At 41.5% G+C, this 16,721-nt stretch overlaps 1 protein-coding gene across 1 annotated transcript in view; it reads right to left on the bottom strand.

Annotated features, from left to right (window-relative positions):
* The window catches only part of adam19a (ADAM metallopeptidase domain 19a), a 176,669-nt gene that overhangs the window by 38,110 nt on the left and 121,838 nt on the right, over positions 1–16,721 (bottom strand). Inside the window, exons 6-10 of the mRNA XM_083993431.1 lie at positions 15,431–15,617; positions 7,230–7,295; positions 4,913–4,984; positions 4,497–4,663; positions 2,784–2,868 (exon numbers count right to left, since the gene is read on the bottom strand). Of these exons, the coding sequence (XP_083849557.1) occupies positions 2,784–2,868; positions 4,497–4,663; positions 4,913–4,984; positions 7,230–7,295; positions 15,431–15,617 (577 nt within the window). The remainder of the gene's footprint in view (positions 1–2,783; positions 2,869–4,496; positions 4,664–4,912; positions 4,985–7,229; positions 7,296–15,430; positions 15,618–16,721) is intronic.

Here is a 16,721-nt window from a genome sequence, read left to right as displayed (position 1 = left end):
AGCTTACTGTTCTTTGCGTGAAAAAATTAGCTTGGAAATTACAGGTGGGAAATTCGGTATGATCTCAGAGCTCCCATTTTCCAACTTGACGTCAGTGGCAGCAATGAAACATGCCAACCTTCATCATTAATGGTAAGAATGGAATTGAAACAAAAGTTATTTGTCGATGTTTTTGCGCATCTTCGTCTGCGTCCATAATAAGAATAAAGTGAGGTGAGAGCTCAGAGAAAAGGCAGGATCAAAGGCCGACGCCATCTTGTTTCTGGACAGAACGGTCAGTAACTTTGCTAGTTACGTTGACTTCAACTTGTCAACTAATGCTCATGTTTGCAGAATCTCTAAGATGTACCTTGTGGTTAGAGCTAATTAGCAAATAGCATGTTAAATATAGAATAGCAGCGGCGCCGGAGACTGGAGGATGGTCGCAGTGAAACAGTGATGACACTAATACTGTACATGCTCATGCTAAACAGTGTTAATATTTGAAGCAACACATCATCATTTTTACTTTAAAATTGTTGTTTCAATCATTATGGCATTTCATTGACAGAGTGGTCGCTAATCTTTGCTAGTTACGTTGACTTCAGCTTGTCAACAAATGCTCATGTTTGCAGAACCTTCAAGCTTTTATTAAATGGTAAATAGGTGCAAAAGTGGTAGAAACACAATCAGCACGTGTTAAATAATGCTCTGAAGGAAGAAACACACACACAGTGTCCTAGATGCAAAGGTAGAAGAGCACACACACAGGTGGCGGCAGCAGTATTCAGACGTGTTTAGCTCCTCTTTGATCTGCTGAAAGCTGTCACTCACTCTTAGCTCTGCCTCTGAATTATGCATACTGTATAAAGCAGGGATGTGTTAACTGTCTGGAAATGCTGATGTTCTGCTCTGAAATCCCTCCCGTGTCATTTCATTCTCTGAAAGCCAAACTTCAGAGGTATAATAAAAGCGTGCGCTAGCTGTGCTGGCCCCGTGGTGGTGTTGAGCGGCGGTGGCGGTAGCGGTGACGGTGGCTCCGTGGGGGCCAACAGGACATTTGGATTCCACCGGCCACAGTCGGTCCACAGGGGAGAGCTGACAGCCTATTAGAAGCAAATCAAGCATGGAGAAGCTATCGATCTCCGCGGCCCCACGTCCATTCAGTCCACCACCACACAGCCGCACGTATATGAAGCCGTACAGCTCCACTCCACAGGCCGAGCAAATGGACAGAGTGGACGCTTTTTAGAGCTGTAGGAAACCAGGCGAGGTCTGAATGTTAACACCTTAAAAAGTACCAGGAGGGGAGCAGCTAGAGCACCGAGTCCTGAGTGGGTTCAACCCTCCACATAAAAACCAAACTATTCAAACTGGTGGAAGAAAGAAAGTCAAAGAAACTACGTTAAACTGTTTAATTCTTTTCTCAAAATAAAAGTTTTTCTCATACACCATCTGCATTAGATTACACTAGAAATGAATTAGATTTAACTCGAGTAAATCACAGTAACAGTATGGCATCGATTTCAGCGCAACTGTGAGGTTTTTACACGGATTTCACAAACACCTGGTCGGAGATTATTTTTGTTAGTTTAGGATTCAGACTCAGATTCAGACCGGTTTTAGAGTTTATCCTCCCACAGACGCTCAGGCATCAGACAGGAGTCCAGGGTTTGTCTAATCAATGGGGGGTGAATCTGAACCGGGTCAGAGGTCCAACAACGTCACATGACCTAGAAGGACCTCAGAGTTCAGACCATCCACACCTGTTAACCAAACAGAAACCCAAACCTTGACTTTATTTTAACTACATCCTCTCTTTTCTCTTGCTCACATGTTTGATCACTCCTTTTTAGAATATACTTCCATTTTAACTCCTCCATTATGTTCTTTACACAAACAGTAATCGTAACTAAACCCATCTGCAATACACCTGGCACTTTAAACTGATGTGCACTTTAGGGCACCGTGCAATACAACTTGGTACCCATGCACTCCTGCACTCTAGCACTTGTCACTTTTGCACCTTGCACTTTATCTCTCAGAAACTCTTTAGGTCCCACTACCCATGGAAGTGTTGTAAAAATGTCAATGTTTTATCTCGTTATAGTTGTTTTGTTATGTCCTTGTAGTCTGCATTGTTATGTTGTTTATAATACTATGTTTTTCTGTCACTGTACTGTTTTTATGTTTTGGGACTCTGGATGGAAATTAGCATTGCTGCTATAATCCGGCACATTTACATGTTTTTATATGTTCATTGATGTGCACTGTCCCACCCAAATAAACAAATAAAGTAAAGTAAATCTCCATAGGTTCCTCTACCTAAACCCAACCATTTTCTCTTTATAAGCCCAAAACTAACCAAAGGCTGCTAATTCTGCTCGTTTTTTATGCTTTTAATGGTCTCTGGTTGATCGATTTTCATCCTCTTTTAATTTTTTCTCACAAAGTTTTAATCACTTTGGGTCAAGAAAGTGTTATAAGATTAAAAACCAGAAAACAAACAAATTAAACTCATTAAAGACAAATTAACCGGTTGTAAATTCAAATCTCCTCACAAACACAAACATTAACCACTGCACCACAGCGCCGCACCAAACAATCCCCCACAAAATCCTGTATTTAATCTGGGGCACTAAAGGAAAAAACCGAGCATGTAGAGGTGACGACCGGACTGATTTAATTTGGAGGTCGTTCTGCACCAAGAAATAGACATTCAATAACAGCCGGACTCCAACTGGGAGAAAAGATTGAGGGTAAAAAGAAAAGATAGGTGACAGAGAAAATGTTTTCCCACGTACCACATTGATGCCTCCAGAGTTTTCCAGGCTGCACATCCCCTCCAGCGGCGCCATCCCGATAGTCGTCCCCTTGAAAATCACTCCCCTATCACAGAAAACACACACACACACACACACATATCAAAAAAAAGAGAAAAAAATCACTTAACCTCAATCTCCCTTCAGCTCACTTATGGGCTCCACGGTGGATTCACATTGATTGCAGATGCAGCAGCAGAGCGCGGCGGCCTCGACTTGATAAGCCTGTCAGATGTGGGAGAGGGCGTGCGAGCCGAGGAACCGAAATCCGCCATGTGGTCTCTTGGCAGCCGTCACTTTAGCTTCCAAAAACAAAATCAAGCCCTGTCTGCTGAATCAAAACAAAACGGGCCCTGTGGTAGTATCAGCATAACTAATTATAGAGCAACAGGGGCCAACAATTTACTGCTTATGGATAAATCTACAAATGTGTGTGTGTATGTCACTGTGCGTATGTGTGTGTGCCAGCAGTTTAAGCTGTAGCGCCGCTGCTGCTGCTCGGCCCAATTACAGCCGAGCGCGGCGAGAGATCCGGTTTAATACAATCTAATGATTTGTCAATTTAAAACGTGAAGTATGAAATCATGTGACGCAAAGCTGGAGTTTATATGTCGACACATGAGGGGACGGCAGTGTGTGTGTGTGTGTGTGTTAGCTGAGGTACAATAATGATTTATGATGTTATGCGATATAACTTTATGTTTATTTTGATTATGTATTGTGAAGAAAAGGTGACAGACAGGAGATAATGACCCTCATAATTATAATTACACTATGAAAAGCACAAAGCAAATGAGCTGTCAAACACTTTTCCAACAAGAAAATAACATCTTTAATTCCTCCCTCTTTCCACAAAATGATGGATTGATAATAATCTAATTGTTTGTTAGCTCCCTCGTACCCAATTTAACTTCCGCAAATATTTGCAAAGAGGAATGAGATAAGCTTAAAGGGATAGTTCAACATTTTGGCAAATTGGCCCATTGCCATAATCCCTATAGTCATAGCAGTAGGTTTGTTACCTTTAATTGTCGATGCAAGCTATTTTTAGAACGGCGGAGCAGAACCGTGAGCTGCTCAGAGCTACGCTACGGAGGCTAATGGGATTTCTCGGTTTCCCTCATCAAACTCATCAAATACACAATCCAACAACTCCACAACGCTCTGGTGGACAAGTTGTGACCTGCACATTCACCACGCTATGAGATAATAACAGAACGTTACGAGACAGAGTTGTTTTAGAGGTAAATGCAGAGACTGCTTGCCAAAAAACTGTCCCCGACGGGAACGCGCATCAGCGGTTTTGCATGAATTTACCTCTAAAACAACTCCATCTCGTAACGTTGTGTTATTATCTCATAGCGTGGTGAATGTGCAGGTCACAACTTGTCCACCAGAGCGTTTCGGAGTTGTTGGATTGTGTATTTGATGAGTTTGATGAGGGAAACCAAGAAATACAATGAGCCTCTGTAGCTATGACTATATATTATGGCAATGGGCCAATTTGCCAAAATGTTGAGCTATCCCTTTAAAGGAACGGATATTAAATAAATAAAATGTAAAGAAACAGTAACCCTGGAATAACCTGGTGACTCCCAACCACCATATTTAGTTCATCAACTTGTTTGCAGGTTTTCCAGATACAGAAAGTGGGAACCCAGATTTTGTGTTTGTGTGTTTGTTTGTGTGTCTTACGTGAGCAGCTGGGCGTTGTCGTGCTTCTTGCGGGATTTCAGCTTCTGCCTCCACTGTAGGAAGGACCACAGCGTGGCGTTGGGCTCCTCGGTGACGATGCACTGGTCCCTGTCGGTCCAGACCTCCAGACCGATCAGAGGCACTCGGATGTTCAGAGCCCTGTAGAACTGAACACACACACACACAAAACACAACACAACACAAACGTCATAAGCTCCAGTAACACAATGTGAGGATGCCATCGATTGGCTCCTGATGAGGCCGATATCAGTGTGCATTTTTCTTATCCGTGAATCATTTATTTGGACACAAACAGAGCAGATGAGTAATAGATGACAGCGAGATATGTGATGAGTGTAGGACAGTGTGGGGCTGTTTGTGCACTCAGCAGCAGCAGGAGAGAGCATCAGCGTTACCTTATCCACGTAATTGGCAATTTCCATTATCCTGGTCTTGGTCTTTTCATAGTCCTTATTCTGCCGCTTAAACTGCAGGACAGAGGACACAGAGCGTTAGTGGCACGAAGGAGATCTGCAGTCAGAAAAATAGATTAAGTGTTAGAGACAATCTCTTAGCTAATGGACCGTGATTGTGTTTTTTTTTTTATCTTGCTCCGTCTTATTTCTTGTTTTTCAAGATTTTCTCAAATTCCAAACTATGCCAGTGGGTTCGATATTGACCATTTTTTCTCAGTCCGTCGTCCAAGTGTCTCCTGCAACCACAGGACTGTTGACCTCTCACATCACGACTGATCCTGATCTCCAGGTCTTCATTGCATTGGACTCCCTCCAGTTCACCCACCGACCCGACAACACGAGCCCGGGACGGCAGCCAGAGCCATCAATGCCCTTTGATTTACTCATCCAAACCCCTTCACCACCATCCAGGATCAAAGACTTTAAACCAAACATCCAAACGAGCTCCACAGAGCTGCACCACCTGCAGCCAAACATCAGGAAACCAAAGGATCTTGTGGTTGTGCGCTTGAGGACATCCAGACCCCCCCTGCTCCTCTTGTCATTTATTTTTATTTATTTATTTATTTGATTAGGACATTGCATAATAATCAACATGTCAGCCAGAGCATCAATGTAAATATGCCGGAGTTAGCATAGTTGCTAATTCACATGCGAAGGCAAGTCATAACATACAAACCAATATACCAGTATACAAATAGATAAAACACAGTTTTACACAAAAAAATAGGTCCTAATTCACATTAATTCACATTAAGAGTCCATCATTGGTGGAGATACATTGGAGATGGTCCAGCAGTTGTCAACGGAGTCATCAGTGTCTGTAGCACCAACCCAAACCCTGTACGTCTAGATCCTCGGTCTGAATCTGGATTGTATACTTCCACATCTGGGCTGATTACAGCTGTTATCCTACATTGTTGACTGACAGCCAGGAACTGGTCAAGTAGGGTCAAATAAAATCTGTTTTATTTTTTCTCAAATTCCGTTTTTTCCATTTTAACTTTTGGTAATTCAGTTTTTTACCTTTTACTCACTCCTTTTACTTGCTACCAAAAAGAGTGTGTTTTTACTGTTAATGACTAAAATGTACACAGATGAATAGAAATTACTTTAAATGTATTGAGGTAACAAACAAACACCACTTTTCCTCCATACCTTGAGAACAAATAAGTACTTCAAGTACCAACAAAATATTAATGCTTATGTGCTTTAAACTGTTACCAGTAAAATAAATTATATTAGTTTAAAAAAAAAAATTTTAAACTGAGATTATAATGTACCTTTGCTGCGGTAAGCACACTGAGATATCTGACTGTGCGACCCAATGTGAGCAATGCAGCATTCGGCGATATCATCGTGTAGCAGCCTGTAGTGGAGCTTCACCTGTAGATTGTTTTGAAGGTTGGAGGGGGCATGTGAAACAACGACAGGGGGTTTGTGCCACCCAGATTTGCTTCCCTCTTTGCAATTTTCCCCAGACATACAGTATGTTCCTCTTCTGCACGAAAACATAATTTCAGTCAAATTTCGTGATATTCCGCATTAAAAATAGATTCTGTTTTAATTGGCCAATTCTGCGATTCCGTGATCGTGGAAATCATAGGGCTTTAGTCAAGATGTGGAAGTAGCATCTAAAAATCCTGTGGACTGGACTGGACTTCCTGTTTGTTAACTGCTGTTTGTACCAAAGCACTTTCCTGTTATTAATTTTTTTTTCTGATTGTGACTCTGGACACAGCAGCATGGTCCAACCGGCCTTGCGTCACCACTTCTATCGTCCTCCATCATCATTATAATTACAGCAATTACACAAAGAACAGACCAGACTCTTCATACTGGTCACCATGATGTGCTGTTACGATCGCATTAAAACGCAGCAGCCAGGACTTTTATGGAGACATAGGGATCTCATCACTGCAGCTTAGTGTCTGGCGTGTTTAAAAGCCCCTCCACCTTTACATGTCACCTAAATACACTCCCTCGTTAAGCCGACACGTCCTTCCGCCTCGTCTCCGCATGCTTTTTTTTCCCTCGCTGTGACTGTAATGTTAGCTCAGACCTCTCAGCATGACAGAGATCCATTAGCCGGAATGAGATAATTGTCGAAGAAGATGCGGACCCCGTGTGTGAGCCATTTGAAGGCCCGTCTGATGTAAATGGATAAATGTGGCGCTCACGATGATGGTGATGCACCGTAAGAAGGAATATTCTGCAGTTGCATCATGGATGGAGAGGGTTGTTGTTGTCGGCTTACCAGTGTGTTGTCAGCCACGATGTACAGCTCCATGTACTTGGTTGTACCCCCGGCGTTCCTCTTAACCTGATGACAGAGATCAATGGGAACATGGTTATCAATGTGGAATCAGCTGGTTCCATTCATGTCGATTGGGAGTCACATTAATATTCATATGTACTTTGAATCTTAAAACCAACCCTTTGTGATTGATCTCCATCAGTTTCAGTGTTTTAACTCATATAATAGAATGGAACAGAATAGAAAATAATAGAATGGAATAGAATAGAATAGAATGGAATGGAATGGAATGGAATAGAATAGAATAGAATAGAATAGAATAGAATAGAATAGAATAGAATAGAATGGAATAGAATGGAATAGAATGTCCTTTATTGTCTTTGAATTTTCGTTGTACACATGACAAACCAGACGGCGCAACAATAGATAAAAGAGACTGTAAAATTAGCATAAGAAGAGAAGAGAAAAGCTAGAATAAATAATGTTAATAATGAAATGAAACAAAAATGAACAAAACAAACACAGTTTGCAGTTTTGCACAATCCCATATTGCACTGTGATTAGGTTTTTGGTGTTTTCTGAGTGTGGATACCGCTGTGGGGTAGAAACTGTTTTTAATTCTGTTTGTCCTTGTCCTGGTTGCTCCGTATACCGTCTGCCTGATGGAAGCAGTTCAAACAGGGAGTGACCGGGGTGAGAAGTGTCTTTTTTTGAGGCAGCGGACCACCAAACTCCCAAACATTTGTCCCCAACCAATCGGGCAGATTTTTATCAAACCCGACCCCTTGTGTTCCGCAAGTAAATCTGTTCAAATATGAGTTTAATAAAGCCAATAAGAAAGAGACAATGTTTCCTTTGTGTTTTTACTGAACACAGTCTTAAATCATATTTAGTAATAACAACACATGATGTAATATATAGACAAAATCAAATATAAGCAATTGTAAACTGTAAACTAATAACATCTCTTCTTCTCTTTATTATTACAATCATAAACTATTTCTACTGTATTTATTTGAATAAACGGAGAATCACAAAGCTGAGGCAGATATGTAGACACAGGGACCAGTATGAGACTGCAAAATCAAAGAGGAAAAACATGGACTGAAGGAGCCATGACTGATTGTACGACCTTAGAAACCCCCAATAGTGTGAATGTATAGGTGGCCTCACAGCCACAGTCCCTCCATCATTAAGCCTCCTCCCTCCTAACATTTGATTACCGCCATTAGCGAAAAGCTCTGCTGTAATTAAATCCCATTTATTTACACATGGGGTGTCATGAGGACAAACTCCACTCCACTACTTCACTCAGGATCTACGGCCTTCTTATATATTACCTCCAATAGTAAAAGCGTCTGAATCGACATTGGTGAGAAAGGAAATACAGAGAAACCAGCCACAAAAACAACCCGTCCTAACGATGATGGAGCTAAGGCAACGACCGACAGGAGGTGAGTGTGTGTTCGCTGCACGTGTCTCTCTCCGCAAGCGAAAGGAAAGGAGGAGCTTTTTATAATTAAATTCCTGGACTTAGCGCTATGAATTACCCTGTTGAGCACGGCCTCTCTCTCTCTCCTGTGTCCCTGGTCTTTGTGTGATTGCTGATAACCTCCTCACACTCCCCGGTGTGGAGAGGTTTTCTTAAGAACACCTCAGGCTAGGAGAGAGAGAGAGAGAGAGGGAGGGAGATGGAGCTGTGGCTTCTTTGGTGGAGTTGGATATTGAATTTCAAATCCAGCACCTGAGCTAACTTCCCTTTCAGCTGAGAGGAAAAAGGAATAAATTTGATCATATTTTCAACATAAATACCAGATCCGAATGACCACCGACTGTACAATTCAAATCTGTACTGTATCGTACCATATCAATATCACAGTCACATCATCTCTTTCCCCTCAGCACGGCTACATATGGTCTGATCAGAGGACAGGAGTCGGGAAGCAGCATCAAAACGTATCCAGAAGGTTTGAGGACCTCATGCAGCTCTGCAGCAGCTCTTAAAGACAGAGCTCAGAGGCTTCAGCCACCGCTCTGGTACAGCTTTTTTCATCTGAATCTCCAGGAGGAGACAGTGCATGTTTTTCAAAAGAGGTGATTTTCAAAGTTTCCAGACCAATTCCTTCATCTTCCGTGTAAAAAAAAAAGTAGTGAATATTCATCAAGAAAGCCAATTACAATTTGGAGGCGAGAAGGCCAGTGATAGAAAAGGATCTGTCTTCGTTAGTCCTTTTTTTTTTGTCCTTCAAGATGTTCAACAAACCTTTTCTCTGATCATTTTACTTCATTTTTCTGCTTCGCCAAGTCTGGCTTGGGGATGTTTTGGCAGCCAACAAAATTTGAAGGAAAGTGGGTGTAAAACCACTAAAAACAAACAGAGAAGTCAGAGGAGACACCATCTAGTCTATAAAACTTCTGCCTCCTTGCAAGGATCATCATCATCATCATCATCATCACCCTCGACTCTGCTCTTCACCAATCCCGTGCCCAGATCTCCAGACCAGCCGAGAGGCTGAGCCGCCTGACCCTGGAGCGTCACCCCGAGAGAGTTCAGCACCAACACAAGTGAAAGGAGTTGAGCTCTGCAGAAGAGTAGTTCTCTGAATTCTTGTGGTAGCTCCAAACAACACACTGAATTTTAAAGGGATAATAGCATTTTTTTAAAAAAGTGGGGTTGTATGATCTACAAATAGCCACTAAGTAGTTTAATTGCAGTAGAAGACTCTCTGCACTCCTCCCGTTAGCGACACCAGCCCATAGCCCTGCCCAGAGATTTACAACATACATTGTTGTGAACAGACCCAAAGAAACGGCCTATTTTCACGGCCTAAAAGAGGTTTTACCTGAAAAAAAAAAAAACGCAGTTCCATTGTTCGCTGTAATATAATTTTTCCAGCCCTTCAAAGTGCAGGAAAAACACAGTTTTTATTTGGACCTAACCAACTCACATATCCCTCCGCTCAGGGTTAGCGCCCGCCGATCAGCAGTTGGTTAGGTCCAAATAAAGACTGTGTTTTTCCTGCACTTTGAGGGGCTGGAAAAAATTATATTATAGCGAACAATGGAACTGTGTATTTTTTTTTTCAGGTAAAACCTCTTTTAGGCCGCGAAAATGTTTCTTTGGGTCCATTCACAACACTGTATGTTGTAAATCTCTGGGCAGGGCTATTCTACTTGCCAGCCCATAGGGCCCCATTGTGAACCCGGAAATGTTGAGTACCCCAAAGTTTTATGTTAGAAATATATAGTATGGGTCCCCAGTATTCAGAAACTGCCGGATGCTAATTTATATATATTGGGCAATTAGCACAATTGACATAATTAGCATAAATTAGCATAGTTTCCTATATGGGCAATATTTCAGCAAAATTGACTTGGCTGATCTGGGCAATATTGGAGTGGTTTTAGGGATTATTGATGATGCTGAATCCATTTCTGACATTTTCAAAATTCAAAATGGCTGTCTAAACCGGTAGTGACCAGATTTAAACCGCCAGTGGGCCGATTTTGATGGATTTCAATCTGGTCCCTTCCGGTTTAGACAGCCATTTTGAATTTTGAAAATGTCAGAAATGGATTCAGCATCATCAATAACCCCTAAAACCACTCCAATATTGCCCAGATCAGCCAAGTCAATTTTGCTGAAATATTGCCCATATAGGAAACTATGCTAATTTATGCTAATTATGTCAATTGTGCTAATTGCCCAATATATATAAGTTAGCATCCGGCAGTTTCTGAATACTGGAGACCCATACTATATATTTCTAACATAAAACTTTGGGGTACTCAACATTTCCGGGTACTCATTTTTGGCAAGTAGACTATATGGGCTGGCGTTGCTAACGGGAGGAGTGTAGAGAGTCTTCTACTGCAATTAAAGTACTTAGGGGCTAAATGTAGATCATACAACCCCACTTTTAAAAAAAAATGCTACTATCCCTTTAATATCAAATAGTGACCAGGCTCTTTATTCATCTCTTTGATTCCAACTCTGTGTTCATGTGTTCACTATCAACACCTCATTTATTCAGCTGCTCGTAGACACAAATAAATAAATCCTCATTTATTGCCAAGTCGTGATCCTATGTATTCCTTCACAGAAACAGAGATCCCCGAATTGAGAATTTAATACCTCGGCTTATACGACTTAATTTGTTCCGTCTATTTTCCTTCAATTGAAGGTGGTGCCCCAATTTTCCAAAAGTGCAAATTTAAATTGAAGTGCAGCAGTCATTATAGAGGGGAGGGGGAAGGGGTGGAGGTGGGGGGGGGCTGCTACCGTGGCTTGGTCTGGACTTAACACCAATACTGCAGTAATGACAGCCTTTGGAGCTCAACACACACACACAGCAGACACACACACATTTCCACAGTAATGCATTCACACATCACATTATTCATTTGAGAAGCAAATAGTAGCAGAGGCCTTGGGACAGTCTGGGGTCTGCTGTGGCTGGCATTTCTGCATAACAGCCCAGGATTAATGGGCGTCTGTGGAGGGAATTGGGAGAGCCAAGGGGGTCTGATGCAGGAGGCAGCCAGATAAAGAAACAGGGGGGAAAGGACAACGCCGCTTTAGCACACGAGGAGCGGAGAAAGATGAGAACAGTTTAACGTAATTGAAAAAAAAAAACGAAAATGGGAAGAAAAAAAATAGTGATAAATAAAGAAATGAATATAAACCCCGAACCAAAGATTGACTTGTTTGTCCCGGAGTTGGAGACGGAGATGAGCAAACTGCACCGGTGTTTAGCTTCTTCTCTCTAAAGCCACAAGACATTGACTCATATAGTCACGACCCTGACCGAGCCCAGAAGCCGAGGCAAAGCCCTGATTTACATAATTTCCAGTGCAGTACGGGAGCAATTTAATACTTTGAAATGACACCTATTAGCCTGTTAAGTATTGTGCTTGCATATGACAAAACCTCTTTCCCTGCAGAGACAAACGTCCTCGTGTGTGTTTGGCGATTTGATTCAGTTATAAATAAATGAACCAAAACAGAATGGTGACTCAGTCCATCACATCACAGGAAGTAGATTCAGTGTTTGGTAACCCTTTACAATAAGGGTCCCTTAATTAATGTTAGTTAGTACATTATTAAGCATTAATTAACTGTTTACAGATATATTAACAATCATTATTATGTATTACGTAGGATTAGGAAACACATTAATTAATGTAGCCTATTTGTAAGCAGTTAAAGCAGAAGTGAGTGATATATTTGTGTTAATATAAGTCTTAAATAGTTATATCTTCCGACAGCAATCACTTACATAGAGTGTTTGGACTGAAACACGGGTCTCTCAGTCCCTCTGCTCTGCTCTGAGCCGAAGAGAAAACATTTATCGTATCCTACAGTTTTTATCCAATGAGGAGAGAGAACGGCATGCAGGGCTGTGTGTGCAGCCAAGGAACACCGTGAATGTGGTGACGTAGCGACGAGGACTGTTATGGTGCGTTCAAGGAAACTCGTATTTTTCCGACCGTGAAGTGGTACCAGTTCGATCTGGTACGAGTTCACCGGTCGGAAGTTACGAGTGGCCGTTATAGTGACTTTCACCGGTAAAACAGGTCGGAAAAACACGAGTGGGTTGCCTGGAACGCTACAAAGTCGTAAGTTGTGACTTGAAGCTGTAATTTACGATTTCAAAAGCCTGCCTGAAACGCAGCATTAGCGAAAACGACCGGATCACTCACTTCTGCTTTAATTAATGTTTACTGCTCAAAGTTAGTTAAGTAATAATAAAAGTTATAAGAATAATGTAATTAGTTATCATTATGTATGCATTACTCAGCATTAATTAACACAATAGTTTATATATTAATGCTTAATAATGTACTAACTAACGTTAATTAAGGGACCCTTACTGTAAAGTGTTACCCTGTGTTTTTCTGTCTCTTTCAATGCAGTGACTGTGAACGTCAGTGGCACAGGCCTGTGGGTGTTAAGGGGTTAAAAACAACACAATAGGCTTTGAAGATTTTTTTTTTTTTTTTTTTGCCAAGGACCCTCCAGACTCTGATTTCCACTAGTCTCTCTGAGTATCTGCATCTACGAGCTGCTGATAAAGGGAACATTTCAGTTTTTATCCCGAACATGCCGTTAAACTGCGGGGAACACAATATTTCAGCTGTCATCGTGTTGTCGACATGTGAATGCAGAGTGTTGCCTTGCGTCTGATAGCGCCGCTCGGTGCCATGCTCTGAAAACCTCTGCCAAGAAACTCCCAGTGAGCGATGATCGCGGCACACGGCCCCGTGCACTTCACAGGAAAATGCAATCAGAGCCAACAGGTGGACGGCGGTGAAGAGGCCTCGTTGCTCTGGATCAGTTCCAGAGATTTAATGAAGTCATTTCAATGTGTCACCACCGACTCCAGTTGTTTCCCTCAACCAGCTTGAAAGTCTTTTGCTCTTGTGTTGTTTTCTGACCTTAGACTTTTCCCGACGTTTGTGGAATCGCTAATAGCAACAAGTTCCAAGAAGAAACCAAGTAGAAGAGTTGTGGAGAAGAGTTGTTTTTCTATTTGTTAATTATTATTGGACGATTTGAATGATGGATTTTCTCCCAAGCACAACAAATAATGGCTTATTTGATTTGATTTAACTGTTTAGATATACTTTTCCTCCTGAAATGAAGTCATAAACTGTGAGCAAAGGGACAAGTTGCCCTGATGAGACAGTGACTGAGGGAGTCGTACTGTTATTTATTTTTTTCAATCACAAGCAGGGGTGGCCCAAGCCTCCATGGGGCCCTAAGCAAAACCTTTATTATGGTGCCCTCTATTACTGCCAATAATACTATTTCATTTTTTACTCTGTCATTAGGAATGATCATATTCTGGCAGTTTTTTTTTTTACCCATCTATAGTTTTTATTCTGAAATGGCACTGGATTGATTTACATTTAATCTTCAAATTGATGTAGTACTGGGATACTGAATGTCACCTAGGTAGGTCGACTGAAAGTAAAAAAAAAAAAATAAACCAACAGACAATGCATTTACTGTAAACACATCATCTGCTTTTTAAAATTTTTGGTTTTAAATATACTGCAACAGAAAAGTGCAACAACAATTTGAAATGCAACAATAATTTAAGGTTTTTGTAATAACGCAGTGTTTCTCTAAGGATCGACAAAAGTTACGCACTACAATTTTAAAAAGTTACTTGCCTTTTGGGGCCCCCCCAATAGTCATGGGGCCCCAAGCAAGTGCCTACTTCGCTTATGCCTTGGGCCGGCTCTGATCACAAGCTTGTTATTTTGTATTCAACATGAAAGTTTAAGTTTGTGTTCAATAAATTTGCTGTGCTTGACCGACACGGACCGGAGTTGTTGCTAACTGTACAAGAGAGCGGGTCGAGACCGCGGCTGAACCTCTGAAACAAATGACAGCAGCTAAAAGACGGCCAGATGCCGCCACAATGTGAATAACCTTTACATATTGCAGGCTGAATTCAGTAGGAAAGTGAGTTGACATTTGCTCTGTAAACACTTGAGACTTGAGTTGGACTTCTGCTCTCCGGGATTTCTGTCCCAATGCATTTGAAATGTAGTGTTGCTCCTCTCAGACTTGGCTTGGAATCACTTTTAAAGTCTAGAAACTCAGACTCAGGACGTGACTTGGACCTACAATATATATTTCTTTTTTTTTGCCAATATTCAATGTTTTTCATTTAACACATTTCCTAACATTCATATTCACTTCCATCCTTTCTGTAAAATGGATAATAGGTGCCTGCACTGAAAGTAAAAAAAAAACATTTTAAAGCTGCACTGAGGTTTTTCGAATTGACATTCCTGAAGATGTTAAGTAGTATCTTCCAATGCTACATAATAATCCAATTATTAAATGGTGGATAGTCCACCAGAACTGGCATTAGGAGGGAAGGTTATGCATTTTCTTTGCTTTTAAATAACATCAAAACCTTTCAGAGGGAAAGAAACTAGTACAAGACTGTCTGATTTATCTGCGGTTAGGTACATTTTGCTGTGGTATTCTGGTTGTAATCATTTTTCAGATGTTTTCAGAGCGTATTTCATCTTTTGACATACAGAGATGAAACTGTTATTGATTTCCTTATCTGTATCCGTGTAAGATAGCAAAAAAAAGTAATATTGAAATCAAAGGTTTCTCATTTATTTTCTAGCAAATAGGTGTTTTGTGTGTGTGTGTGTTGGGGGGGAGGACTCACCCTTAGATGAAATGGTCTGAGCAGGTCAGACATGTGGTTGGATTGTGCAGTGTGATGGCTGTGGCCACAGTTTCCAGCTTTAATAGGCAGTTCCTCGGCACTCAGCAGTGAGTGGTGAAGAGGATCCACACCACCAACGATTGGTTCCAGGTAGTAGGTGTCGCTAGAATTCAAGGATATCAGGCCCCTGTGGTGAGAAAGACAAGAAAAAAAAGGTGTTGTTGGTATGTAGGCTTGTGGAAGACACACAACGATGGGTTTTTAAAAGGACATTTTTCATTTTTGTCCCTGGCCACTTTGGCCCAAGAACACGCAACCTTTTAGAAAGCAAAGTCCAATTTAACCAGAATGCGAAAACGATCACCTTGAATGCAACTGATACTTAGAAAGGAGGCTGCAATTGAAAAGTATTTTTTTTCCATTCATAAAGGTTCCTAACTGAGTAAAATGTCAGGGTAGTGTTTAAGAGGCTGCCATGAAAGGACATAGTAGAGTTTTCTAAATAAGGAGTCGGACACTTAGATTCCCGGCTCCCCAAGTCCGGGTGTCGAAGTGTCCTTGGGAAAGACACTCAGTACGTTTACAAAACCGAATTATTGCCTTAATCCGACTATAACTGGACAACTGAAGTGCATGTAAACACCTTAGTCCGACTGAAATCGGAGTTGGAGAACTCCGATTAAGACACCCAGATAATGCGATTGGAATTTGATTTTCTCCGGACTTTTTTAGTCGGACTGAAGCTGGACAATGCCAGCGCCGATTCAATGCATTTCACACAGCGCAACCAGCAAGAGTATTTTATTAAAAAAAAAAAAAAAAGAGAGAGAGAGAGAGAGGAAAAAAGGAAGCCCGTATTCTACTCTCAGCGCGAATCCGGCCCAGACTGGTCGGGAACTGCAGTTGAGAATTTATTATTAAGCTTACTAAGTTGTTTATATTCGTTTTTTTACGAGGTGACAGAAAAGTCAACAGGACAGGCGGCGTATTAATTAACCTGCTGAAACAACGGGTGACGCCGCATGAGGGGGCGGACCTCGTCAGTTATTCGATTTTCTCAGTTGCATGTAAACTGAGACAAGGACAGAAGTCCGACTTGACGCCAAAATCAAATTTTGAGCATAGCTCGATTAAGCTCTGCATGTAAACGTACTGACTGAACCCACACTTGCCCTCCGATCATCACATCATTGGATGTACAGTATGAATGTGTGTGAATGATTGGCCTCCAAGCCCGTCTGCACACAGAGCTGTATGAATGTGTGTGGGAACGGGTGAATGTGACAATACA

The sequence above is a fragment of the Trachurus trachurus genome, assembly GCF_905171665.1.
Source record: "Trachurus trachurus genome assembly, chromosome: 18".
Taxonomy (NCBI): Eukaryota; Metazoa; Chordata; class Actinopteri; order Carangiformes; family Carangidae; genus Trachurus; species Trachurus trachurus.
This window is presented reverse-complemented; position numbering and strand designations above follow the sequence as displayed.